This window comes from Sorex fumeus, unplaced genomic scaffold (assembly GCF_029834395.1).
Source record: "Sorex fumeus unplaced genomic scaffold, SorFum_2.1 ptg000063l, whole genome shotgun sequence".
Lineage (NCBI taxonomy): Eukaryota > Metazoa > Chordata > Mammalia > Eulipotyphla > Soricidae > Sorex > Sorex fumeus.
The window spans coordinates 81,623,173-81,650,854 of NW_026606120.1; the positions used below are offsets into that span (position 1 = coordinate 81,623,173).

Below are 27,682 nucleotides of genomic sequence, written 5' to 3' on the forward strand. Positions count from 1 at the left end.
CAATCCATATGAGCCCTGCACCCCATATGGGTCCCTCAGCCTGTCAGGAGTTCAGTCCTGATTGCAGAGTTAGGAGTAATCCCTGAGCACCACAGGGTTTGGGTCCCCCCACTCCCCAAAATGTCAAAGGGCTAAAAGTGGAGCTAAAAGCACAGCGGGTAGGGCGTTCGCCTTACACGCGGCCAACATGGCCGACCCGAGTTCGATTCCTCCGCCCCTCTCGGAGAGCCCGGCAAGCTACCGAGAGTATTCGATATGCCAGACACAGTAACAACAAAGTCTCCAATGGAGACGTTACTGGGCCCGCTCGAGCAAATCGACGATCAACGGGAGGGCCTTTACCTTTACCTTTTACTGCTAATTTGTGTATTATAAAAAACTGGTTCAACAGATTACCAAATAATACTGAAGTTAAATAAATAAAGAGAAGTACTGTAAACTGGGGAATTAGGGCTTGTAGGACTAACAGCAACAGCACTGTCAAACTGCTTTCTGAAGATGCTGCTTCAGTGTTTGGGAATGCACCTTTGCAACACTAATGAGCAAGACTTCACAGAGGTAATCAGAGTGGTGCCATCGACCCTGGGGCAGGAAGGACAGGAGAAGCAGGTGGAGAAATGATGGAAATGCAGGAAATAAGACTGCGCAGGAGGGCAGGTGGGACAGCGGAATGCCAACCTCACACAGCCGTGTTCCTTTTAGAATCCCAGTGTCAGTGGTGGCATTTTATTAAGAGAAAAGTTGTTGTAAACACATAAGAAATTAGACCTTTTAATTAATAAACAAATTAAGTTTACTTAAAATTAGCTCTGTGACATACTTTTTCAAAGTTTCAGAACCTGGTCCCTAGTCCATGAACCACCAGGGTCCCGTGTGGCCGTGGCCAGAGCTTGGGGCCCCGGGACAGTGCACACCAGGCCTGGGGCCTGCACAGCTGCTGCGCACAGGGGCAGGTTTGGCCGGAGAGCTCCACGAGATCCCGGGCGGGCTGGGCTGTCAGAAGAGTTCCAGCACTTCGATGGAATATAAGTCTCTACTAGTTTTTTCTTGATTTAACTTCTGAAGTTCACGAAAACTTACTTCAATCTTGTTGAGTTCAGAACATATGCATATCTACAGAAAAAATGTTTCAGAATATATTAACATAATGCTCATGAGAAATTCTTCATGATTATACTGCTTCAAGGAGAAGGATTTTACACACACGCACAGACATACACATACATTTTACACACACACACACACACACACACACACACACACGTTGCTTTGGAGCCATACCCAGAAGTGCTCAGGGGACACAGTTTGGTGCTGGAGATCAAATCAGAGTTGGCTGTGTGGAAGGCAAGTGACTCAACCCTTGTACCACTTCTCTCGCCCCAATAATAAAATAGGGGGTATGGTGCAGTCAGCAGGTCAATCTGTACCTGTGAGGCGAGTGCATCAGCAGCCTCATGGTGCCTTCAGACTTCCAGATACCCCAAAATTGCTGCTGTGCCTTTGGCCAGACCCCAAAAACTTGGGGCAAAGGTTACCAAGAAAGTAAACGGCCAAAAATTAGTATGTGGGAGACACACCCACAAACCACCTTGGACTCAGCTATATAATTGGAGACAAGGCCGCTCTGGTTCCTTATCAAACTGCTTAATGGCCATGATCCCAGAGACTCAGAGACAAATCTTGGAACCCAGTGGCTTTTGGCAGAAATGCATCCAGTCCCCACAATACGTTACCGGCGCCGGACCATCCCAGAGGGAAAGGGTGCTATCCCTCCGCCTGCTCCCCCTTGGTTGCTCGGTGGCTGTCATCTTCCAGAGGCCATTGGATGGTCAGGTTTGGGCAATGACGAGACATGCACGGCTTCGTGGAATGGGGGTTGAGCTGGCCCTTTCCTCCCCGCCCTAATGAGATCCTGAGTCACCGCCAACGAACGGCCTCTTTGTCTCCTGATCAAACTGCTTAACAGACATGATCCAAGAGACTCACGAACAAATCTTGGAACCCAGCAGGTTTTGGCAGAAATCCCTCCAGATTTAATTGTTAAAATTTCAGAATTTCAAAATCGCGCGGCCACTACTGCAGCCGCTTGAGATCATACATTATTCATAACCAGCAATAGAAAACAAATTGCCTACTGTTGCCTTTTCGGCAGATCTGAGTGTTGGGGCAAAATCCCAAAAATAATGGTGGGTATGGTGTCGAAATATTGAATGTAATCAAAGTAGAGAGAGATAGGGCTGGAGTGATAGCACAGCGAGTAGGGCGTTTGCCTTGCACACGGCTGACCCGGGTTTGATTCCCAGCATCCCATATGGTTCCCTGAGCACTGCAGGAGTAATTTCTGAGGACAGAGCCAGGAGTTAACCCCTGTGCATCGCCGGATTTCACCCCCCCCCAAAAAAAACAAAAACAAAAAACAAAGTAGAGAGAGAGAAATGTGGAAATCATCTGCCCCAAAGGTAGGGGGAGGGTGTGGGATAGGGGGTATACTGGGGTTTTTGGTGGTGGAAAATGGGCACTGGTGAAGGGACGGATGTTTCACTGTATGAACGAGACTTAAACCTGAAAGCTTTGTATCTGCTCTCACAGTAATTCAATAAATAAAATTATAAAAAAGGCCAAAAAAAAAAAAATAGAATTTAGGCAATACTTTGGTCCAAACAGAAGTGTGTGTGTATATATATATATATATATATATATATATATAAAAAGATCTACAAACCTGGGATTTCACGAACTTGTAAAGACTTAACAGTAACCTTTTTGCTTCTGGTATCATGACGACGACAGTGAAGTTAGCATCTAGCAGAAGGCATATCCAATCCATGATCTGTAGACAAACAGGAATAAGAAAATGAAGACTAGTATTTTGTTATTTGATCCATACCTGGCAATGCCTAGGGGACTGCAGCGCCAGGGATCAAACCCAAGGCTCCCACATCAAAGCACGCCATGTGCTCCACTTCTTTGCGCTCTCTCCCCTGCATCAATAAAGATTTGATTATTTTGGGGCCACGCCACCATGTGGTGCTCGGAGCTACTCCTGGCTGTGTCTGGGGAACTGACTGTGATGCCGGGGATCAAACCAGGGTTGGCCGCATGCAAGGCAAGTGCTTTAACCCTGTACTCTCTCTGGCCTTAGGAAGTTAAGATGTTCAAATTTCAGTTAACATATCTTATAGCATTCACAGGCGAGTCAGTTGTGAAAAAAAAAGTTTTTTTTAAGTCTGCGATAGAGAAATGTTTTTCCTTTCTCTCTGAGGTGGGAGGGCAGTTGGGGGACATTGGGGGGCAACTCAGGAGACCCTCCCAGTGGTGCTAAGAACCAGCCTGGGTTGCCTGAACACAAAGCCTGTGCTCTGGTCTCGGAGCTCTTTCTGGCACAAAGAGATGGAGAAATTTCTAAGCTATAATATTTTAAAAAAATGACTTCTGCTTTGGGATTTTTTTCTCCCCTATTTTTAGCTTATAAAAATTCTTTTAAATGAATTTTGAAAGACACACAAATATGAGATGACTTCGCATGTGGCTGACCCTGTAAAATCCCTGGCACCAGAGGGTCGCTCTTGCACAGAGAACCAAGAATAGCCCCTAAGCACTGCTGGGTGTGGGCGAAACCCATGTCCTCAACTGAAGCTCTTTCATTAATTTTTTTTAATGGCGGAGTGAGGGGGTGGGGAAATAAAAGTTTTATTTAGAGAAAATATAAGGAGAGACAGTAAGTCCATATCTTAGGTTGTAATGTAGGCACCAGAGAATGCTACTGTTTCTTAATTTTTCAGGGTGTTGGGGGCTACCCAGGACCACTCCCAGAGGCTGGGTGTGCTATGCAGGTCTAAAGGTTCACAGTTGAGGCTGATGATGTGCTGTTTGGCCATGGCCTGCTGGGATCACCAGAGTCCCCCAGGATACCTAGGAGCTCCCTGGGCTGCAACCAAGGGTGCCTGAGAGACCAGAGGCGTGGAGGAGCAAGCCTGGGGACCTGCACACACAGCATCCACTCCAGCCTCCTGAAACCCTCAAGAAAGGCCACAATAAACCACAATAAACCAACCCACTAGTGGGTGGGTTTCCTGCATTCCCATTTTTGGGGTGACGCTCACTGCTCCCGCTGGCTCCGGAGCAGCCCTTTCCAGAGGTGCCTCACCTGGCTCAGGGTGGGAGGGTGTGTCCCAGGAAGTGTCATGGTCGCATTCTCATTGCACTTGAGATACAGGAAATACAAATAGTGAAGGAATAGCTGCAGAGGAAAGGAACAAATATTTTAAAACTTCAACAGAAAAGTTGCTCTCCACACAAAGCTAACAGGGTGGGGGAAGGACGCTTTTCAGAGGCTAGTCAATGGAACTATGTGTAAAACAAACGAAACAAACTGAGGATGGCAGGAAAGGCAGCAGTCAGGCAGGCACAATGAGGGTTTGCTGGCTTGGGAGGGCCCACGGGAGCTCTTTCTGCTCACAAATAAACCTGCTTTACAGGCTTCGGGACTCAGATGGGGAGGGGCAGGGGAGTGCCACGCTGAGATGCCATCCCACTCTCCAGCCCACCAGGGGCCAGAAACACCCACCCATCCCGAGGCACTGAACCATCTTTCAAATATCCGACACGCTGCTGAGAACAGAACGACCAACTTGAAAGCAGAAATAAAGCTCTGCAGGGGTAGGTACCACCACTTACAGTGACATGCTGGGCTGGGATGTCTTTCAAGTGTGACAGGAGGAAGGTCTCGCTATATGCAGAATGAAGAACTGCGTTTCTGCTTTGGAATAAAGGAAATTCTGACTTTGGTAAATTGCGAGTGTTGGAGCTGGGGAGAGCGCACGGTGCGGAGAGTGCCTGTTTGGAGTGCAGCCAACCCAGTGTGGATCCCCGTATCCCATCTGGTCCCCCAAGCCCCACCAGGAGTGATTCCCGAATGTGGAGACAGGAGTGAGCCCTGAGCACTGCTGAGTGTGGCCCCCCAAAGTCAAAGAGTATTCTACTGAAATGAGAAAAACCCCTTTCCTAGTATTACTGTTCTGAATTTATATACTGCTCAGCCCCTCTTTTTTTCCCCCCTAACTTTTGAGGACTCCAATGAAGAGCATGAGGGCTTAAAGTATGTCTTGCAAGCACCTTATCATGAGTTCAAATCCCTAGCGTTCCACATGGACTAAGCACAAACCCAGTTTGGTGGTCCCTGGCACTACTATTTCCAGCTGTGCCTCAGTCGGGTGTGTCTAACTACTACTAGAAAGGGGGGGGGGGCATCACAGCCAGCAAGACCCCTCTATCCCAACACATACACACAGTGAAACACCAGAGCTGTATCTTGTGCATACGAACAAAGTGCCACTGCAGGGGCTGGAGTGACAGCACAGTGGGTAGGGCATTTACCTTGTACACGGCCGACCTGGGTTCGATCCCCAGCATCCCATATCATCCCCTGAGCACTGCCAGGAGTGATCCCTGAGTGCATGAGTCAGGAGTAACCCCTGTGCATGGCGGTTGTGACCCAAAAAGAGAAAAAAAAAAGTGCCACTGCAGTGAGCACGTGCTTGAACATCTCAGCTCAGGGGTAGGATTTGGTGCCCAACACAGCTCTGTTATGTTTGAGTCCACAGTAGGGTATGCAGGCATCACTGAGGCACGCACCTACAAAGTAGGGGGGGAGAATAAATAACCGAAAAATTCTCACTTTTCTACGTTTTGTCGCTGAGCACTGACCATCAACTGACCTGGAATCTCACTTATGATAAATGAGCTGACCTGCCCTTCAGGGTGCCAGTGTTTAGTTTTAATACTAATTTTGAGAATATTCTATAACGTTTTTGTGGGTGTGTTGGTGCTGCAGTGCTAAGAGCTACTCCTGGCTCAGTGCTCTTGGCTCTGATTGCCCCCAGTAGCACTAATACCAGGCATCACCAAGGATCAAATCTGGGGCTCCTGTGCCCCTGCCCTGCCCATTTACTGTATTCAAGTTTTTACATGTATATTTTCTGATTTTTGGGGCCATATTTGGTGATGCTCGGGGGGGGAGGGGGCAGGGTTCAGGGCTCTGGGGTGCGGGGAATTGAACCCGGAGGAGCGCATGCAAGGGAAACATCTTCCTGGCAGTACTCTTGCTCTGGGCCCCCCTTTTGTAGACTGTGTTCAAACTTTTCTATTTCTGCTGCCTGTTCCCCACCATTAATGTCTGAGTCAGAGCTGAAGGTGTCGGGGAGACCAAGTAACACTGGGCACCAAAGATGATCAGCATATGCAAGGCAAGTACCTCAACTTGGACTCTCTTTCTGGCCTCTGGCCTCCAAACTTGTATTTTTTACTCTTTTGGGTCATATCCAGCAGTGCTCAGGGAGTTACTCCTGACTCCCCTCAGGCACGTATGGCACCGGTAACAGGGGTCAAATGAGGACTGGCTGCGAGCGAGGCACACACCTCTTCCCCCTGGTTATTCTGTCCCTCGATCTTATGATATATATATACATATATATATATATAGTCACACTCAGTATTGCTCGGGACTTACTCTTGGCTCTGTGCTCAGGGATCACTCCTGACGAGGTTCAGGGGAGCTCATGGGTACTGGGGATTGAACCTGGGTCAGCCGCACGTAAGGCAAGCACCCTACCCACTGTACTATCTCTCAGGCCCTCAGTTTTCTCTTTTAAACCAAAACTTAAAGTCAGTGTGGCTTAATTAAGAAAGCTGGTGTAAGCAAGCAATTTCAATGAAAGTAATTTTCAAACAGAAACTTAATGATCTCAGGATCCCACAACTGCTTGGGTCTGATGGAGCAAGGCTCGTGTCAAGGATACAGCAGAGCTGCTCGCTTTGGTACGACGGGGCAGGTGGTAGCTTCCTCTCGTGGGTCCTGAGGCCTCTCACACTTCTCACAGCTGTCTTCTTCAGGGGTGAAGCCATTCTGAAGAATTTCGGGCTGCTGCTCCATTTTTTCCTCGTGGGTAGCATCGATGTAGTCAGATACCGACTCCACACTGATGTCAGTGTCCTTGAGACTGTCATCGCCAATACTGTGCCGACCATTGAAAGCAATGCATTAACTCAGGAAAGGTCTTAGAAATCTAGTAACATTACAGATCAAAAAAGGCAGTGAAAGGCCTGCTGGCTCCTGAGTTACCTCAAAAAGATTTTCAAGCAGGCGCAGGTGGCGGACTCGGGGATGTCGGGGAAGTGCTGGAGGCAGAGCTGCAGGATCTGCACATCTGCGCGCTCCAAGGCAGCCACCAGAAGGCCAGGGCACAAGCTAGACGCCAAAAGAAATCCATCAGTAAAACCATCTCTACTCAACACGACTACAACTGTGCATAAGTCACGAGTCAGTGTATGAAAACTGGAACCTAGGTCTGGGGAATGTGACTCAAGTGGCACAGCCTGGCATGTGCGTGGCCCTGGGTTTCCAAAGAACATTTAGAGGGCTGGAAAAATGAGTTTTAGGGAGCCGTGTCTATGAAAGCTGGTGCACAGAAACAATTACCTGTAAGACAGCACATGCGTCTGGATAAGCTGCATCAGACAGTTGCGGGGATAAAATGATGGTTCTGCTTGACGGCGTTCCAAAAGCCCTGTGACGATGTCTCCAATGATCGTTTGAAAGTCAGGTGTCCGTTTAGTAGCTAAAAATTTACGCAGTTCCACTTCAATATGTTTTTCTGAGTCTTTCTGAAAAGGTGGAAGGAAAGGGATTCAATCTGGACCACTACAAACTGTCACTCTGATCTTAACGGGTTCCCAACATTTTCTCAAGTCACAAGTACCCGTGACAAGTATCTGGACATTGTGAAACTAGTGGATGTGACGTTTTGCCTCACAACACACAAAGGATGAAGGGCACAGAGATCAAAATGTTGGGAGCTTAAATGACCCATGGATTCAATGAGAATGGGACTGAGAAAATGGTACAGCCAGTGAGAGCCAGAGGAGCAAAGTATGAGCTCACCCGACAACCAAGGGCACCCAACAAACTGTAGAGACATAAAACTCAGGATGAAAATGAGATGGGATTCTTCTAACTGTTTGAGTTTTTCTGCTAATGTCTTTTGTTTCTAAGCGCCTCAGTGGCCGCTGGTGGGCACGGTTGGGTGACAGACTGCCCAGCTCTCAGAGCTCTCTCTCCCGCCTCGCTTCTGTTCTTCAAGCTTACCTTTATTGCTGAGAGAAGTTTAGATGCTGAAACCTCTTGCTGTCCACTCGTTTCGACTTTTCTTCTCCTCAACTACAATCAAATTAGGAGGTAAAATTAATACAAAAGAGCCCATGTACACTTGAAAGGGTATAAAATACCCCAATGATCATGCGATGCTTTTGTTATAATAAGGAACTTTCCAAAGGTACCCCTAAGGTAAGGGAAAGAGCAGAGGGTGCGTGCGACACCACCAGGAGCATACATCAAGGTTTTGAAACACACACATGCACGCACACACACGCTTGGCCAGAGATAATAAAACAGTTAAGGCTCTTGCCTTGACTGGGACTGACCCGGGTTCAATCCCCAGCACGACATATGGTCCCCTGAGCCTGCCAGGGCTGATCCTAGAGCACAGAGCCAAGAGTAGGTCTGAACACAGGTGGGTGTGCCTCCAAACAAACAAGTGGGAAAAAAGGGAAAAAAATTAGAGAAATATGCCTACCCCAGGAACTATGAAAATGACCATTTGATGTGCAATACTCTTTTTTGGTTAAAGGCTGTTGGTTTCCAGGTTCTGTGTGAAATTACCATGTTATTTAGATAAAATCTGATAGAGATGAAAAGAAATATTCTTTTAAAACTGTTTAATTTTGGGGCCACACCTAGAGGTGCTCAGCGCTTACTCCTGGCTATGCTCAGGACCATTCCTGGTGTTCTTGGGGGACCATATATGGTGCCAGGGATTGAACCTGGGTTGGCTGTTTGTGAGGCAAACACTCTAACCTACTAGTTTTTTAAATTACACATTCATTCTTCAATGCTTGCACTCACATCCCTGTAAGGCACGTAAGACTCACCGTTCTCTTTGATTGCTCTACGTTCTGGGATCTGTCTTCATTTTCCTGGGAAGTCTCCCAATTTACAAAATGGGACACAGTGTAAGAGCCTAAGAAAACACAAAATACACGTTCTGGAACTTCTTTACAGATTGCTCTCTCTCTCTCTTTTTTTGCTTTTTTGGGTCATACCCGGCAATACACCGGGGTTACTCCTGGCAGTGCTCAGGGGACCATATGGGATGCTGGGACTGAACCCAGATTTGTTGCATGCAAGGCAATCGCCCTACCCGCTGTGCTATTGTTCTAGCCCTCTGATTGGTATTTCTCAAGCAAAGCTTTCCACGCTGGAGCTCTGGGTACCACCTGGGCCCCAAGCATCATGAGAACAGCCCCCAGGTACTGCCCAGTGTGGCCCCAAATAACACCCATGTATAATTCAAGAGAAGTTTTCAAGTTGAATTAGTTCCACTGAGACCTCCCAAGCAGTAAACCAAGTTAAAAATCTGGCAGGAGAGACAGATCAGTGGGCTGCAGCTAACACTCTGTATGCAAGAGACGGGGTACAAACCCTGCTACCACATGGCCCCCTGAACACTAGTGAGAGTGATCTCCCAGCGACATGCTCACTATAGACCCAGAATACTGCCCAGTGAGCCTCTGTGTCGTGCACCCCCACCCCTGTGGTAAAAGGCTAAGCGCCAGCAACAGTCACCAACAGGTAACGCTGGGGCCATCTCACTTCTGAAGCCAGGACTCCGGAGTCACAAAGAGCAGAGCTTTGGAGTGCTGGCGCCACCCAGAGCACAGCTGGGTCAGCGCAGGTCAATGACTGCCGCCAAATGGGAACCCGTGGCTTCAGACACCTACCTACTGGCAGGCATCACAGCACGGGCAGAGGAGAGCGTGCTCGCTTTGCATGTCACTGACCTGGGTTCGATCCCCAGCACCCCACATGGTTCCAGTCTGCCAGGAGAGATCCCTGAGCAAAGGCCAGGAGTAAGCACTGAGCACCACTGGGAGTGGCCCCCAAACAGAAACGATCCCACCTATCAAGTTGGAAGCTAACAAAGTGGTTTATGGCAACAACGAATACATCTAAGATCATACCTGGTTCCTGACTATGCTTGAGTTTCCCAAGAGCACCAGCTAATGATGACACTTCACACTTATATGGAATCACAGTTAGAAATTTTCCATGTAGCATGAATAAATTCTCCCCATAATACCAGAGCTACCAAGAAATGTAACAGAAAAAAAGTTAGCAATATAACAAAGTTTTCTTCTAAGATCTGACTGAACAAAGTCATACAGCTATAACAATTTATGGTGGCAGGATAGAAACTGGGACCACCGGTGGTGGGAAAAGTACACTAGTGAAGGGACAGGTGTTGGAATATTCTATTACTGAAATCCAAGCATGAACAACTTTGTAAATGTATGTATCACTGTGATTCAATTAAAAATTTTTTATGGTGTGAGTAAGCTTAACACATTAGCAGAAAAAGAGAAATCAAAATTAAGCAGCTTTCTAGCATAATCTCATACATATAACTTGTTAACTAAGGTAGGTTCACACAATTCTTATTTTGCCCACAATAGCCCAAAGGCTGTGTGGCTTTGAAAGCAGCAGCCCTGAGGTGAATCCCTGACACAAGGCTCCCTGAACACTGCTGGAGGTGGCCTCCAAACCAAAACAACAATAAAAACAAACACAACTCCCCAAGTGTGAAAAAAAGTATGAAAACATACCTGAGCACTAGTGCCTTGTGGTAACTCCTTTGAAGCCTGTTGTGTCTGGAATTTTGTGTTCCATATGGCAAGGCAGTCTGTAAAATAAACAAAAGCAGAAGTCATCCCAAGTACAAATCAAGATGCCTCTGGGGAAGGTGGGAGCAGGGGGAGCAAGAGCTGAACATACACTTTGAGTAATAAAGAAATAGCTAATCACAGAAACGCAAAGAAATGAGACCCAGGAGAAGCAGTGGACAGAGCAGGAAGTCCTGTATCTTCCTCTCAATTTGGCCTTCAGCTTTAAATTGCGCTGACCAAAGTTTTAGTCTTGACAAAAAAAAAAAAAAAAACCCAAAACAGGGGAACCAGAGTACAGCGGGGAGGGCATTTGCCTTGCATGCAGAAAACCAGGGTTGGATCCCCATCATCCCACCTGGTTCCCAGAGCTCACCAGGAGTAATTCCTGAGTGCAGAGTCAGGAATAACCTTTAAGCATCACTGCATGTGGCCCCCAAAACAACAGTAGCAAAAAAGGACATTAGCCAGGAGAGTTACGTGGTGGCAAAGGTTTCTTTATTTTTTTTGGAGAGGGGTGAAGGGGACACACTCAGCAATGCTCAGGGTTACTCCTAGCTGTGCCAGGGATCAAACCTCAGTCAACCACATGCAAGGAAAATATGCCCTAACATCTGTACTATCTCTCTGGCCCCAAGATGTATTAAAGATTCAGCAAAGCAAACTGAAATCAAAGGTCTATTCAAGAAACATTTGAAGGTTATAACAATAATTTGACTGAAAAAAATAATTTGATGATAAAAGGAATAAATAAGTGAAAACGAACAATAGCAAAAGGGTCAGGATATAGTTCAAAGGGCTGCAGTGTCCCCTGGGCATGCAAAAGACCCCAGGTTTGATTTGGCATCATTTGATCTTCAGAGAATTGGTGGGTGAGCCCCCCCATACTCTCCCCACAAAATACATTCAAAAGTAGCCTTTGACAGGTTTTCCAAAGGGCTTCCTAATTTGCTGATTTCAGATACCTTTCGCCCCTGGCGATGGGGGTCCCAGCACTGCCACATGGTCTTGGTCCAGGACAGCAAGGGCAGCGCCACTGCGAGAGCTACAGGGCACCACATCCTTCAGCACCAGCGACCTAACAATCTGCCGACTCTTCTCTGTGTCGCTCGGATGCAGCGGAATCAAGGCTTCATACATGCACCCATCGGAACCTGGTGGAAACAACGTGGTAGTAAAGAATAGTTCTCTTTCTGTTGGAGGGCAACACAGAAAGCTGCTGGTAACATTTTAGCAAGTCCATACAGAAAATAAAAGTAACGGCTTACAACAAACAGTATCAGGGAGATGAGCAGCAATTGAGACCTGGATTCCGCCCCTGGCACCACATGGCCCCCCCAAGCATCACTGGAGCTTTGCTGAACAGTGAGCCAGTGAACCACACGTATGGTACAAACACAAAAATAAAGAAATAATTTTGAGAGAGCATTAAAATCTAGGGTGTGACAGAGTATAGCAGATAAAGGCGCTTGCCTTGCATGCCATCCACCTGGATTGGTCCCTGGTACAACATATGATCCCATAAGCACTGCCAGGAGTGGACCCTGAACCCCAAGGGTGTGACCCCAAAACAATCTGAGTCAGCACTAAGATTCTATAGCCATTAAATAAATTTCTGTGATAATTAAAAATTTTGAGAGGAAACAATCTGAGTAAATTTAGTTCCCCAATGCATGTATTTCTCAGAAGAAATTAATTAGTATTCGATTTCTACAATTTGTGTGACTTAACTCCATCACCATGAAATTAACATTAAGCTGCTGTGTGTTCAATGAATTTTTTTTTGCTTTTTGGGTCACACCGGGCGATGCTCAGGAATCACCCCTGGCAGTGCTCAGGGGACCATATGGGATGCTGGGAATCGAACCTGGGTCAGCTGTGTGCAAAGCAAACGCCCTACCCACTGTGCTATCACTCCAGCCCCGTGTACAGAGTAATGTTAAAGAAAAACATGTCAGCCCTTAGAATCAGATTCTCTTCTTTCAATGTTCCATAAGCTAAAACATATTTTGAAAACTTGAGTTTAACTTGAAAATGACTAAGACCTGGCCTTAGACCAAGGCTAATGGAAACCAGCTCCTTTCCAGCCCAAGTATCAAGTAGATTCCAACAATATGACAAATGAGTGCTTGCCTTATAGCTAGTGCAAACATTTGTACAATACAAAACTCTCTAAGGGGCCAGAGCCTGTAGGGTGTTTACCCTGCACGTGGTCAACCCCAGTTCAATCCCCAGCACTCCGTACGCTCCCCTGAACCCACCAGGAGTGATCCTTGGAGGCAGAATGGGAGTAAGCCCTGCAGACTGCCTGGTCTGGCCCCCAAACAAAAAGAAAATGCCAAGAAAACTTCCTAAAATTTTAAACAATGGTAACATGGAAATGTTTTCTAAACATAGCTGTTTTTGTTTTGCTTTTTAAAATCTAAATACTTTAGACTTTCCAACAAATAACCAAAAAGAAGCACAAGGGGGAGAATGTTATAAAGGGGATTTACCCCCCTTGGAGTGTAGAGGTTATGCTTTAGATCACTACACACTGGTAAATCCCCAAACACTATCTATTTTGCTAGTTTTTGGGCCACATCTGGTGGTACTTGGGGGCTTATTCCTGGCTGTGAACAGGCATCACTCCTGGTTCCTGGCAGGACTCGAGGAACTATGTGATGTGCTAGGGATTGAATCTGGGTCAGGTATGTGCAAGGAAAGTACCCAACCCGCTGTCCTACTGAGCACCACTGGGTGTGGCCCCAAACTCCTCCACAATGAAAAATAAAAATTTTACATTAAAAATAAAAAAAGTGGGGGGGCTGGAGCAATAGCAGTGGGTAGGGCGTTTGCCTTGCATGTGGCCAACCCGCATTTGATCCCCGGCATCCCACTTGGTCCCCCAAGCACCGCCAGGAGTAACTCCTGAGTGCAGAGCCAAGAGTAACTCCTGAGCATCACTGGGTGTGACCCAAAAAGCTAAAAATAAATAAAAATAAAAAAGGGGTGGGCCAGAGAGATAATATAGCGGTAGGGCATTTGCCTTGCACATGGCCAAGCTGGGTTGATTCCTAAGCACAGAGCCAGGAATAAGCCCTGAGTACAACGGATGTGGACCAAAACCAAACAAACAAAAGCCGGGAAAGGTTGTAGGATGCTTGAGAGATGGAACAGTACAGTGGGTAGGGTCAGGTGTGCCCCCAAGTCAATAAATTAGCAGATAAAATTCAGCCCTTTAATACTAACCTTAGATATAAAGGGACCCCCCCCCCCCCAACACCTATTTCTATAGGTGTCAAGTTATCAAGGCTTACTCTTTAGTCTGTGCTCAGGGCACCCTATGGGATACCAGGGATCAAATTCCAATTGGTTGTGTGCAAGTACCCTACCTACTGCTGCCCTGCCACCTATTGCTCAAGTCCCAAAGCCTTCTTTTCTTTTTTCCAGTGCCAAGACCTGAACCCAGGCCCTCACACACACAGGCGATTGCATACTGCAGTATGTGGGCCTGACCCTGAGATAACTGTTGAAGTAAGTTCTGTTACCTACAGCAAAGCCCTGACCTCATGCATGACTAAGACACGGCCCTTGCAGTGAGAGGCCCTGGGTCGACCCCGACTCCGCAGAAATAGCAATGAATGCACACCTGCTTACAAGGACGCAGAGAAAGGGGCAGCGCTAGAGTAAGACATGGAAACGCCTGAGACTCAGGCTGGAAACTCCGCAGTGCACTTCCATGTACAGTCGCTCAAAGCTGAAAAATACTTACTTAATGATAGCAGAGAGATGAACTTCCTACCCAGAGAGGCACTGAAACTCTGTATAACAGATTTCTCTTCTTGTCCAAGTAAGAGTGTGAATTTGTTTAACGCACGTGTATTAAATGTCTGTACATAAGCAAAGTAAGTTCCACGCTGCAAGAAATAAAAATTAGTTTTAACTAGTCATTTCTGATGAAAAATGAAGTATGGGGGTTTAGCCTATTCTGGCTAAACCTCCCAGAATAGGCTACTTTCAGGGTGTACTCCCAGCTCTGGGCTCTGGGATCATCTGTGGACTTAAGCCCTGAGCAAGTGCCTATGCTACTTCTCTGACCCTGGGCTAGTTAAATGTTAAACCCCATTTTCACTATTTCAATGAGTGTAACCTCTTGTTGAATCAAATAGTATTTAATTTAGGCACAGAGGGGTGGAGTGATAGCACAGCAGGTAGGGCATTTGCCTTGCACAAGGCTGACCCAGGTTCGATTCCCAGCATCCAATATGGTCCCGTAAGCACTGCTGGGGTAATTCCCTGAGTGCAGAGTCATAAGTAACCCCTGTGCATCGCCGGGTGTGACCCAAAAAGAAAAAAAAATTTAGGCACAGAAATAATTATAACAAAGAATTATAATTTTGTGGCTTGGGGCCACACCCAAAGGTGCTTAGGGATCACTTCTGGTGGCGCTCAGGGGGCCATATGGGAAGGTGGAGAGTGACCACGTGCAAGACAAGAGCCCTACCCACTGTACTATCCCTCCAGATCCATATAGCAGAGTATTTTTAGATTTAAAAAATATTTTAAAAATATTAGGTGGGGAAGGGCCCTGATCCAGAGGTGCTCAAGGCCTGGCTCTGTGGTCAGGGACTTCACGTGGCACCAGAATTCAAACCGCTGTCATGGATATAGGACACATGCAGGGCAATTTCCTTAACCTTCAAAACACTTTTTGCAGGGCTGGAGCTATGGTCCAGTGGGTAAGGCGCTTGCTTTGCATGCGGCCAACCTAGGTTCATCTGCTGACATTCATCCTGGTGAATCACCTCTAATCTTCTGAGCCATCACCCCACACCAACTCCAAATTTTTGTTTTAAAAATACCACAGGTGGGCCGGAGCAATAGTACAGCGGGTACGGTACTTACCTTGCGCATAGGTGACTCAGGTTCAATACCCTGTACACATGGGGCTCACTGAGTCCATCCAGAATGAGATTCCTGAATTCAGGGCCAGGAGTAACTCCCGAACATCACTGGATGTGCCCCCACCCTCACCCCCCACCCCCTAGCAAAATAACACAGGTAACTTTGAAATATTACAAAATAGGCCAGGGATATAAAGCACTTACTTTTTCAGTAATAAAAATTAAAACAGGGTGCCTAAACACCATGAAGACCTTTGTCCACCTGGAAAAGAAAAATAAATGATACAGGTGATATTTATCAGGTGCTTACAATATGCTGACATACATCTGCTCAGGTAAGTCCCCTAGTAACCCTCTTTTTACTCTTCGGGGGTGGGGCCTGAGGGTACACATGGCAGTGCTCATGGGGCCATATGTGGTAGGGGATAGAACCAGGAGGGGCTGCGTGCAAGGTCATCCCCTGTACTATCTCTCTGGCCCCAACGCCACTTCAGGAGAATTCATCAGGGCAGTCAAGTTTGTCCCTATCATTCACTATGTACACATCTTCTTTTTTAGAAACCTTTTGAGGGAAGTATGGAAAGATTCCTGGCAGCTACCAAAAGTATCCTGCCCACACGGCAGAATCTGACAAACTCCCCGTGGCATATTCAATATGCCAAAAACCAGTAACAATGATGGTCTCATTCCCCTGACCCTGAAAGAGCCTCCAATGTGGCACTTTTTAAAATCTCAGGGCTAGGACAAAGGAGATGTTACTGGGGCCTGCTCGAGGCAATCGATGACCAACAGGATGACAGTGATACAGTGATGGAAAGATCAGTACAGTGGAAAGGGACTTGCCTTATTTCCTTACACATGGCCAAGCTCACTTCAATCCCCGACACCCCATATGGCCTTGAGCCCTGCCAGGAGTAATCCCTGAGTGCAGATCCAAGAGTAAGCCCTGAGCACTGCTGAGTATGGCCCCAAAACAAACAAAAAAATGTTCTGAGTCACACCTGGTGGTGCTCAGGGATCCGTGTGGTACTAGCACTCAAACCCAGGCCACCCCAGGCCAACCTCAAAGCATGAGCTCGAGCCCTCTGAGCTATCTCCTCAGCCCCAAGTCTTTAACTTGGGAATTTAGTCTGAGACAGCACGTGAATAAGCAGCAAATTAACGGAACAGAAAATATGAGGAAATGATGGGGACTGGAGGTGCTGGTATCGTCTAATTCTCGCTCTCAGAGAACCTGGCAGGCTACCGAGAGTATCCTGCCCGCACGGCAGAGTCTGGCAAGCTCCCCGTGGTGTATTCAATATGCCAAAACCCAGTAACAATGATGGGTCTCATTCCTCTGACCCTGAAAGAGCTTCCAATGTGGCACTTGCTAAAATCTCAGGGCTAGAACGAATGGAGACGTTACTGGTGCCTGCTCAAGGAAATCGATGAACGACGGGATGACAGTAATACAGTGATACAGTGGAGGTGCTGGGATCAGGACATGTCCTTCCAACATTTAGGTTATCGTCCCACTTTTATTCTGGAATCTAGGAGAGAAGTCTGCGAGCCCACCATGATTTCAGTATGACAAACTGCACACTTCTCCAGCAGAAAGGGTCCAACCTCAGCTGACAGGGAACTAGAACAGAAACAAATATTCTGGTCTCATGGACTACCTGTCTCATTTTATACGACTGACAACTGGACCGGCATGACCCTAAAATTTCCTCAATCACCTATCCCTCTAGAGGCTTTTAGAGTTATTACTTTATTCTATTTATTTTGCTTTTGGGGCCACATCCAGTGATACTCAGGAGTTACTCTTGGCTCTGCACTCAGGAATTACTCCTGGATGTGCCCAGGGGGACCTTATGGGATGACAAAGATTGACCATGCAAGGCAAACTCCCTGTCTGCTGTACTATTGCTCCAGCCCCAAGGGGGTGTTAGTTTAGATAACAGAGGTTAATAACTAAAAAAAGTTGTCTTGCACGGGGGGGGGGGGGGGTGGGGGGGGGGGTGTCACATCCAACTGTGTCCAAGGCATATTCCAAGCTCCTGGCTCAGAGATTGCTCTTGGTGGGGTTTGGGGGATACTTTAGGGTGCTGGGGACCACTCAGGTCTGCCAGGTGCAAGGCAAGAGCCCTACCCACTATACTGTCTCTCCAGGCCCTCTCCAGCCCATTTATTCATCATTCGGTTCTTGGTTTGGAGGTCGCAGCCAGCAGAGTGCAGCAGACACTTGCACCTTGGTGCTCAGGAGTCACTGGTCACTCCTGGCAGTGTTCAACAGAAAACACGAAAGCTGGGAATTGAATCTGGGACTCCCCCATGTAGGTTATGTGCAACAGTGCAGGGTTATCATCCTCCCTGGCCCTGGTTTACCTTTGCTCCCCTCCCCCCACGCTCAAATTTTTATCACCAAAATGTTTTTAACAAAGCATATTTTATTATTATTTATTATTTCTTTTTGGGTCACACCTGGCAATGCACAGGGGTTACTCCTGGCTCTGCACTCAGGAATCACTCCTGGCGGTGCTCAGGGGACCATATGGGATGCTGGGAATCGAACCCGGGTTGGTCGCCTGCAAGACAAATGCCCTACCCGCTGTGCTATTGCTCTAGCCCCCAACAAAACATATTTAAAAAAGCAGCACACATGGGGGTGGCCAGGGGCTAGCCAGTGGTCAGCATGCTGGCCAGAGAGCGGATTGGGTCCCCAGCACCACCTCGTCTCTCAAACACTGCCAGGAGGACTGCGGAACAAGCTGAAAGTATCTCTTACGCATTGCAAGGTGTGGCCCCAATCTAAACGAACAGCAACACAGGGTTCATATTCCTTTTGGAAACTCCACCAAGGGTGGACACTTACTTAATAACTTCTTCCTCCGAGATCACAGCCTCGATGTCCTGCTGGGGCTCTGCCAGCAAGGCCTCCAAACCACGCACCGCGCCTTCCCTGAAGAGCACCAAGGGCTCTGTGCCTTGGATGGAGAGTATCCTGCAGACCTCGGCCGACAGCTAGAACACACGTAGTTTCAGTTCCACGCCACAGTCTCTGCCTCCCCATTGGGAAAAAAAGACACTGACGACTCATTTATTGTTAGCAGTGCTGGGGGGCAACCCCCCCGGCTTGACCTGGAGCAGGCACGGCTCCCCTGCTGAGCCACAGTCCTGGCTGCCGACTCCTACTCTCGGGGAACACTTGGTGCTGGAGATCCATCAAATTCAGGCCTTCTGCTTCGCTCAATCAACTGAACTCTTCTTCAGGCAAGTTTATTTTTGGGTTTTTTTTTTTGCTTTATTTTTCTCTTTGGGTCATACCTGGTGATGCTCAGGGGTTACTCCTGGCTCATGCACTCAGGAATTACCCCTGGTGGTGCTCAGGGGGCCATATAGGATGCTGGGAATTGAACCCGGGTCAGCTGCATGCAAGGCCCTACCTGCTGTGCTCCACAGGCAGGCTTATTTTTTGCTTTTTTGCGTCATCCAGCAATGCATAGGGGTTACTCCTGGTTCATGCACTCAAGAATTACTCCTGGCCGTGCTTGGGGGACCATATGGGATGCTGGGAATCAAACCCGGGTCAGCCGCGTGCAAGGCAAACGCCCTACCCGCTGCGCTATCACTCCAGCCCAGGCAGGCTTATTTTTAAACGACTAATTTGTTTTCATTATGATTAGATTTTTCCAACTACATAGGGTTCCAAAGTAAAATCTACAATATAAAATATTCAGAAGTGTAACTTTTGTTCTGATTCTGTTTTCTCCTATAATCTTTTTTTTTTTTTTTTTTGGCTTTTTGGGTCACACCTGGTGATGCACTCCCGGCTCTGCACTCAGGAATTGCCCCTGGTGGTGCTCAGGGGACCATATGGGACGCTGGGAATCGAACCCAGGTCGGCCACGTGCAAGGCAAACACCCTACCCGCTGTGTTATTGCTCCAGCCCCCTCTCCTATAATCTTTGCTATAGATTATAGCATATACTCCTGTGCTCCTGGAGGTGCCTGGGACACTGTGGTACTGGGCTCAATTCTTGGGCGCCTCCAAGTAAAACATGTACCTCAGTCCTCTGAGTTATCTCTCCTGCCTGAAATAGCCCCTCCTCACTTTTATTTACCTTCATTCTATCCTTCCACAGTGAATCCTGAAGGTTAGATTTCCACCTGCATCCACCAAAACGATGAGCAAGAAGGGCACCAATAAAATCCCATTCTGAAACCGTCATTCAAACCACAACCTACAAGCCCAGGAAAGTTAACACTGTATATATGTGGTCTGACAACCGAATCCCCTCTGTAAAGTTCACAATCTTGTTATATGGCAAGGAAAAGGCTGGGGCTTCAAGAAAACACGCATGGGCTGAAGATTAAGGTTTAAGTCTCAATCAGCTCAACTGTGAGCAGCTTCTAAAATGTGCCAACTCACAGCTGTGAATTTAGAACTGGAAGGAACTACAAAGATTAACTTAGTCTGAGATCCGGTTTTATACTGGAAAAGCTAATGAATATATATTAGGTCATGAATAGAGAGGGACTGTCAGGGCTTCTTTTTTGCCACAGCTGGCTGTACTCAAGGCTTACTTCTGGCTCGGTACTCAGAGGTCACCACTTCTGGCAGGCTTGGGGACTATATGGGGTGCCGGGGATTGAACCTAAGTCTGTCAAGTACAAGGCAAATGCCTTACCCACTACTAAGCTATTGCTCTGGTCCCAGGTTTTCTTGTGTTTGTTTTCTGGCCACACCAAGTGGTGCTCAGCACTTACTCCTGGCTCTGAGCTCAGGGATCACTCCTGGCGTTGTTCAGAGGATCAAATGGGGTGCTGGGGATTGAACCCTGGTCAGCTGGGTGCAAGGCAAGCACTCCACCCACTATCTCTCTGGCCCTGAGAGGGATTGATAGCATAACGTGTGACACTTAACAGGGTCTACTCTATTTAAGAAAATGCCAGTTAAGAGGGTGCTCGCTCTGCAGACACGAGGCCCCCTGAGGCTCCCAGCACATCTGGTGTGGCCCAACCCTCCTGCGCATCCTCTGCTCCCCAAAAGAAGGAAAAAAGGTACAGGTAAGATATATGAAAATAAGGAAAAAACTGATTATAATTTTATATCACTCTTAGAGATGCAGTAAGGAAAATAACTGAAGATTAAGGTTTAAGTCTCAATGAGCTCGACTGTGAGCGGCTTCTGAAATGTGCCTTCTAAAATACAAACTTCTTCATCTCAACAACAGGCTAGATGTTAAAAAAAATCCAAAGACTTACTGTAGCTTTAAACACTTTTTCCAGGTTTACGTCTTCATTATTCCATATTCTCAAAACCTTAAATCAAAACATAATGATTTAAAAAGTACTTCAACTGATACACCTATAACAAAGTTAACACTTCCAACATACGGTTTGTATTTACTTTATAAAAGTTTTAACACTTACCTTATTATCATGTACAATGATATACTCTCCTGTTTGAAAGTTGCACACGGCAGGGCATGTTATATTCTGACCTTGTTTCACTGACCAGCTCCCCAAGGGTTTCTGATCTGAAACCTAACGAAGATGCAATATTCAGTATTGATTTCAGACATTGAGAACACTTAAATTTACGACCAAAACAGAAGAAATAATTAAAATAATAGCACTTGGGGACTGGAGAAATAGTACATCGGGTAGGGTGCTTGCCAGTTCAATCCCCAGCTCCCCATACAGTCCCCCTGAGAGCCCCCAGGAGTAAGTGCTGAGTACTGCTGGATGTGACCTAACCCACGAACAATAATAATAGCACTCAGCCAATTCCTTAAATTAAAAATTTAAGAACAGAAAGACAAGTCCCGGATCATCCCGCACTGTCAGGATTGACACCCCCTCCTCTCCTTGAGCACAACGCCAAGAGTAAGTCCTGAGCACTGCTGGATGTGAACTTCCATGCGCACACACACATACACAACAATAAAACAAACAACAATGACAAGTTAACATTTTGTTAACAGTACACTTAAAAAACTGATTTCAGGTCAGAGAGAGCTCAAGGGGCTGGAGTGCCTGGTTTGACTTCACCTCATGAGGCTCCCTACCCTCCCACCCCAGCAATGGAGAGGAACAAGCCCCTAGTCCCCCAGGATGTGAACCAAAACCAGAAACTATACACCTGAAATGCTAATATCAACAACTTCTTAAAAAGTTTGAGGGGCTGTGTCACACCAGGCGATGCTCCGTGGTTATTTCTGGCTCTGCACTGAGGAAATCACTCCTGGACAAGTTCAAGGGTCCATATGGGACACCGGGAATCGAACCCTGGTCAGCTCCATGCAAGGCAAGCGCTTTGCCCGCTGTGCTATAGCACCAGCCCCTAAAAATAACTTTGAAAGGCACAGACCTTTTAAAATAGAGATACAGGGGCCGGAGTTATATAGTACAGTGGGCAGGACGCCTGCCTTGCCTACAGCGGACCCGGGTTTGATTTCCGGTACCCCATATGATTCCCTGAGCATCACCAGGAGTGACTCTTGAGTGCAGAGCCAGGAGTAACCCCTGAGCATCACCAAGTGTGCTCTTCCCCACCCCCAAAAGAGATATAAATCAGAAAAAAAAAAAACCAAGAGATTCCATTATGCCTTTAAACGGCAGGGGGAATTAAAGTGGGGCTGGATGAGATTGTGCAGGACCACAAATCTGACTTACTGTCATCAACTACAAAGTAGGTGGTGGCTTCTTAGCGACACTGCTCGGTCGTCAGGACAAAAGTGATGGGTCGGCGGGCCGGGAGGTGTGTAGGGGGACAGGGATGGGGACAGGGGGGCGGGACATCAAGGTCTCCGGGGACCCGGCCTAGAATTCACCGCGTCAGACTCGGCTGCGCATCAGGGGAGCAAGAAGCGAACTTCCGACGAACCTTCTCGTCTCCCTCCTGGTCTGGGGGGGGGGGGGGGCCACCCGGCCGAGGGCCACCCGCGCACGCCCCATCCATCAGTCCGTGAGGCTCTGCCGCCGCATCCCGGCGGGGGCCAGAGCGCCGGGTCCCCTTCGGGGTCCAGCCCGCGTGCCCTGGACGCCCAGCCGCCGGCCACTCGGAAGCACGTCTCTCCCCACGGAGGCGAGTCAGGTGCCGGACCCCGGCCGAGCGCTCACACGGGGCCGGGACGCCGCTGGCCCGCTCCCCCGAGCCCCGCGCCTCACCTTGTACAGGATGACGGTCCTGCCGCTGTCCGTCACCAGGAACTGGTCGGCTTTGTCGCTCTGCTCCACGCCCAGGAGCCCGTCGGGCCCGGCACCCAGGTGCACCGCGGACAGCGTGAACTCCTCCTCCAGGGCTGCCATTTTGGGCGAACCTATGCGCCACCGCGCGGCCCTCCCGACAGCCTTCGCGCTTCCTCTCGCGAGAACCTGGAGCACGACTCGGCTTTTGCCCAATGAGAAACCTGCTCCCGGACCTCCGACCCCTGTTGGGGCGGGGCCTGCAGCTGTCACCGGTGGGCGGGGCCTGATCTGGGTTAGCTCCCGCCCAGGCCCCGCCCCCACGTCCGAGAGGCTCCTGGAGTTGGCTGGGGGGCGTGGAATCCGCTACTCCTAATTCTGCTGCACACCTGCGAGAAGCTTGAAGGCGTGGGAAGGGGCCGAATGTGAACATGTTTTTTTTTTTTCTTTTTAATCATTTTTTTTTTTTAGCAGGTAGGGTGTTTGCCTTGCACGCGGCGAACGCGGGTTCGATACCTCCGTCCCTCTCGGAGAGTCCGGCAAGCTACCGAGAGTCTCCCGCCTGCACGGCAGAGCCTGGCAAGCTCCCCGTGGCATATTCGATATGCCAAAAAACAGTAACAAGTCTCACAATGGAGACGTTACTGGTGCCCGCTCGAGCAAATCGATGAACAACTGAACGACAGTGCTACATTGCTATAGGTCACACCTGGCGATGCTCACGACTGACCCCTGGCTATGCACTCAGGCATCACTCCTGGCGGTGCTCAGGGAACCAAATGGGAAGCCGGGGCTCCAAGCTGCGTGCAAGGCAAATGCCCTGTCCGCTGTACTATGGCTCCAACCCCGTAAATGATATGTTTTTATTGGGGGAGGTGGGTCACACCTTAGGATGCTCAAAGCTTACTGCTGGCTCCACGCTCAGAGATCATTCCTGGTGGCAGTGCCGGGACCATAAGGGATGCCTGGGATGGAACCTAGGTCTCCCGCGTGCACTGTACTCTCTCTCCGACCCCTGCTTATTTATTTATTTTTTTCTATTTAAGGGAATTATCTAGGAATCCCTACCTTTGCCTCATGGAACAATGTGCCAAATAAAAATTATTTCTCTCAAGAAAAACTCCTAATAATATCTAAATAACACTGAGTCCCTCAGCGATTCCGAGCATCTGCTACACAGATGTTGTCTTGTGTATGGCTCAGGCCTCCCAGGTTCTGTCCCCGCTTCCTCTCTAGCCCAAGGGGAAAGTCTACGATCCAGTTTACAGCAAACTCCAATCGTTCTGCTGAAGGTAAAGTTCAAGGTCTCCCTAGACAATGTTTAGTAAGATGTCATTTCCAAGAGAGATGTCTAAGATAAACATAACTGGTCTAATCAATTGTGTAAAAATATCAAGATTAAAAGAAGGTCTGTTGTACATGTTCTCAGGCAGAGCCATGGGCAAAGCTGGGTAGAGCAGAGATAGGCTAGACAGGGGCTAGAGTGGGAGGCATGAAGGTGCGGGAAGTGGCCCTCCAGGGTGTTGATCTCTTCCATCCAGGGCACCACTGCAGTCCCCTGAACACTACCACAAATGACTCCCCTCCATGAGCACTGCTGGGTATGGACCCCGCAAAAATATATTAAAACCAGGCCTGCCTGGAGAGAGAAAGGCAAAGTGTATGGTCAGGTCTGTCCCAGGCAACACATGGTCCCTGTAGCAGCCCTTGTGTGCACAGCCCTTGTGTGCACAGGAAGTAAGCCCTGAGCACTGCTTTGGGAAGGCCGGAAAGAGAGCCCGAGTGGTAGAGTTATACTTTGTATAGGCAAAGTCTGGTTTGGGTTGGGGGCCACACTGGTGTTGCTAGGGTTTAGTCCTGGCTCTGTGTTCCAGGATCTCTCCTGGAAATGTTCAAGGGACCCTAAATGGTACCAGGGATCAACCCTAGGATGGCCTTGTGCAAGGTAAGCACCCTCTGGTCTGTGTTATCTCCCTGGCCCAAGGCCTGGGTTTAAGCCCCAGCAAACACAGGGGAAACTACAGTGGAAACTACGTCTGTGGAAACTAAAAACTTAAGAGTTTTTATTTATGTGGATTATATTCTAGTTAGTACATTAGAAATGAAACAAAGGAACTAAATATAATGCATTTACTAACTTTTTTTTTTTTTTGCTTTTTGGGTCACACCCGGCAATGCACAGGGGTCACTCCTGGCTCTGCACTCAGGAATTATTCCTGGCGGTGCTCAGGGGACTATATGGGATACTGGGAATCGAACCTGGGTCGGCCGCGTGCAAGGCACACACCCTACCTGCTGTGCTATCACTCCAGCCCCACATTTACTAACTTTAAACCAGTAATCTTACTGCTTGTTAACACTTATGAGATGTCATCTAAAATAAATTAGTGAGAAATGTAGAATTGCTTTACATTGCTGCCAATCTCTTTACTGTTATAAAAGATAATCTAATCTGAGATGAGGAGAGAGTACAAGTGGGAGAGCACATGGCTTGGAGGTAGAAACCATGAGTTGCATCCCGAACACCTTATTTCCCCTAGCATGGCAAAGTATGGTTCCTGTAACAATAAATATCAGGGGGCCAGAGGTACAGTACAAGGGTTAGGAGCTTGCCTTTATGGGTTTTGTGCATCTGACCTAGGTTAGAATTCTTCACACTGTGTCTGGTACCATGAGCAATGCCAGGAGTCATTCTTGAAGTGGAGAGCCAAGAATTAGCCTTTGAGGGGCTGGAGCAATAGCACAGAGGGTAGGGCGTTTGCCTTGCATGTGGCTGATCCGGGTTTGATTCCCAGCATTTCATATTGTCCCCTGAGCACCGCCAGGAGTAATTCCTGAGTGTATGAGCCAGCAGTAACCCCTGTACATTGCCGGGTATGTAAAAGAATTAGCCTTTGAGTACTGCAGGGTGTGACCCCAACCTCCCAAAATAAAATAAAAAGAATAACCATATTTTTTACATCTTCCTCTGCATCAAATCCATTGTCCAGAAGCTATGTCATATATCTTCCAGACAGTTCTGTGGTATGTCATCAAAGAAAAAGAACATAAAGATTTCATATGAACTCTCTGAAAGGGTCTCAGGAATTCCAGCAGTTCAAATACCCTATCCCTGTGCTTGGACTTGAGTCAGGCCACCTGTTGGGACAGGGGAGGTCAAACTCTCTGATTCAGAAAAGAGGGCTCAGAGACCTTTCTGGAATTCTGGAGACTGGACTTTTAGTGGACACCTTTGATACTTTGCTTTGTTTGCTTTGGGTTTTGGGTTACATCCAACTGTGCTCAGGACTTACTTCCAGCTCTGCACTCAGGGATCACTCCTGGTGTGCTCAAGGGATCATATGGGATGTCAGAGAGTAGAATCCAGGTCAGCTGCAAGGCAGGCATCCTACAAACTGTACTATTGCTCCAGTCTCAAGTGGCAAACCATTTCTGACTATGGGCCTGGAAATAAGATTTCAAGGTTTTCCTTCTTTCTTTGGATGAATTGTGTCCATTTATTCCCTAGCCATCTCCTGAAAGTAATATATTAAATTAGCTTCCATCATCTCCTTTGTGGTTCTATTTGGTCATTAAGGTTAAGTAGAGCTAGAAGGATGGCCTCAAAAGAAATACAAATACAAACAGGGGCTGGAGAGATACTATAGCCGATGGGACTTTTGCTTTGCACCTTGCATATGGCATACCCAGATTTGATTCCTGACACCCCATATAGTCCTTCAAGCCCATCAGGAGGAGCAAACTCTGAGTGTAGAGCCAAGAGTAAGCCCTGAGCACCATTGAGTGTGGCCCCAAACAAATAAACCCAATGCCAAACTAGACATGTCTAACATTTGCTATGTAGACAGTCAAAGGAAATGTTTGGCAGAGAAATAGGAGCGTCTGTGTCAATGAGACCAACAAGCTTTCGTACTCCATTGCCATAATGAGCCATAAACAACAGATAAACCTATTATGTAGCAAAAAAAAATAAAAGAGGTCAACTAGAAGTCTAGGTTATGAATATAGTTGGGGAGCAAGAAAGATAGTATAGGAGGTAAGTTGCTTGCCTTGCATGCAGCCAAACATGGTTTGATCCTGAGTACTGCATTAGTCCCCTGAGCACTGCCAGGAGCCACTCCTGAGCACAGAACCAGAAGTAAGCCCTGAGAATTTCCAAAAAGCCAAAAAAAAAAAATCCAAAGAAAATGGCATCCCATTTTCTTTCTTTCTTTCTTTTTTTTTTTTTTTTTGACTTTTTGGGTGATGCTCAGGGGTTATTCCTGGCTCTGCATTCAGAAGTCAGGCAGTGCTCGGGGGATCATAGGGGATGCCGAGGATCAAACCTAGGTCAGCTGCGTGCAAGGCAAACCCCCAACCTGCTGTACTATTGCTCCACCCCGACATCCCATTTTCTAGAACTTACTAGCCTCTCAGAATAATGTGCTGTTTAGTCAAATGAATCCCCTCACACCTTGGTTTTCATGGCACCAACAATTGATTCACACAGGGATTTTTCTTTTAATCTTTTTTTTTTTTGCTTTTTTGGGTCACACTCAGTGATGCTCAACGGTTACTCCTGACTCTACACTCAGGAATTACTCCTGGTGGTGTTCAGGGGACCATATGGGATGCCAAGGACCGAACCCAGATTGGCCACATGAAAGGCAAACGCCCTCCCCACTGTACTATCACTCAGGCCCCCGTAAGTTTTTCTTTTGTTTTACTTTGTGTTTTGAAGTCACACCTGAAGGTACTGAAGGCTTAGTCCTGGCTCTGGCTCAGAAATCAGTCCTGGTGGGGCCTGTGGGACCATATAGGGGGCCAGGGACTGAACTTGGGTTGGCCAGGTACAATGCAAGTGCCTT

The 27,682-nt window shown here is 47.7% G+C and overlaps 1 protein-coding gene across 1 annotated transcript; it reads right to left on the minus strand.

The window, feature by feature from the left end:
- Positions 1–678: 678 nt before the first annotated feature.
- On the minus strand, positions 679–22,989 carry NOL11 (nucleolar protein 11). The gene is made up of 18 exons (XM_056127225.1): positions 22,818–22,989; positions 21,078–21,191; positions 20,910–20,966; positions 18,517–18,665; positions 15,864–15,921; positions 14,528–14,672; positions 11,739–11,927; positions 10,717–10,793; positions 10,075–10,198; positions 8,986–9,074; positions 8,144–8,215; positions 7,478–7,662; positions 7,121–7,246; positions 6,798–7,013; positions 4,678–4,756; positions 4,148–4,240; positions 2,723–2,830; positions 679–1,113 (listed from the first exon to the last, which is right to left on the minus strand). The coding sequence occupies exons 1-18, from the start codon at positions 22,956–22,958 to the stop codon at positions 997–999; spliced, it is 2,139 nt and encodes a 712-aa protein (XP_055983200.1). The 5' UTR covers positions 22,959–22,989; the 3' UTR covers positions 679–996.
- Between the last annotated feature and the right edge of the window lie 4,693 nt (positions 22,990–27,682).

Excerpts from the sequence above, each read along its gene's own strand:
- NOL11 (XM_056127225.1), bottom strand. The coding sequence starts at position 22,958 with ATGGCAGCCCTGGAGGAGGAGTTCACGCTGTCCGCGGTGCACCTGGGT. Across the intron at positions 18,666-20,909 it reads AAAAAGTGTTTAAAGCTACA|CTGTCGGCCGAGGTCTGCAG; the intron begins GTAAGTCTTTGG and ends CGTGTGTTCTAG. Across the intron at positions 7,663-8,143 it reads AACTTCTCTCAGCAATAAAG|AAAGACTCAGAAAAACATAT; the intron begins GTAAGCTTGAAG and ends CCACCTTTTCAG.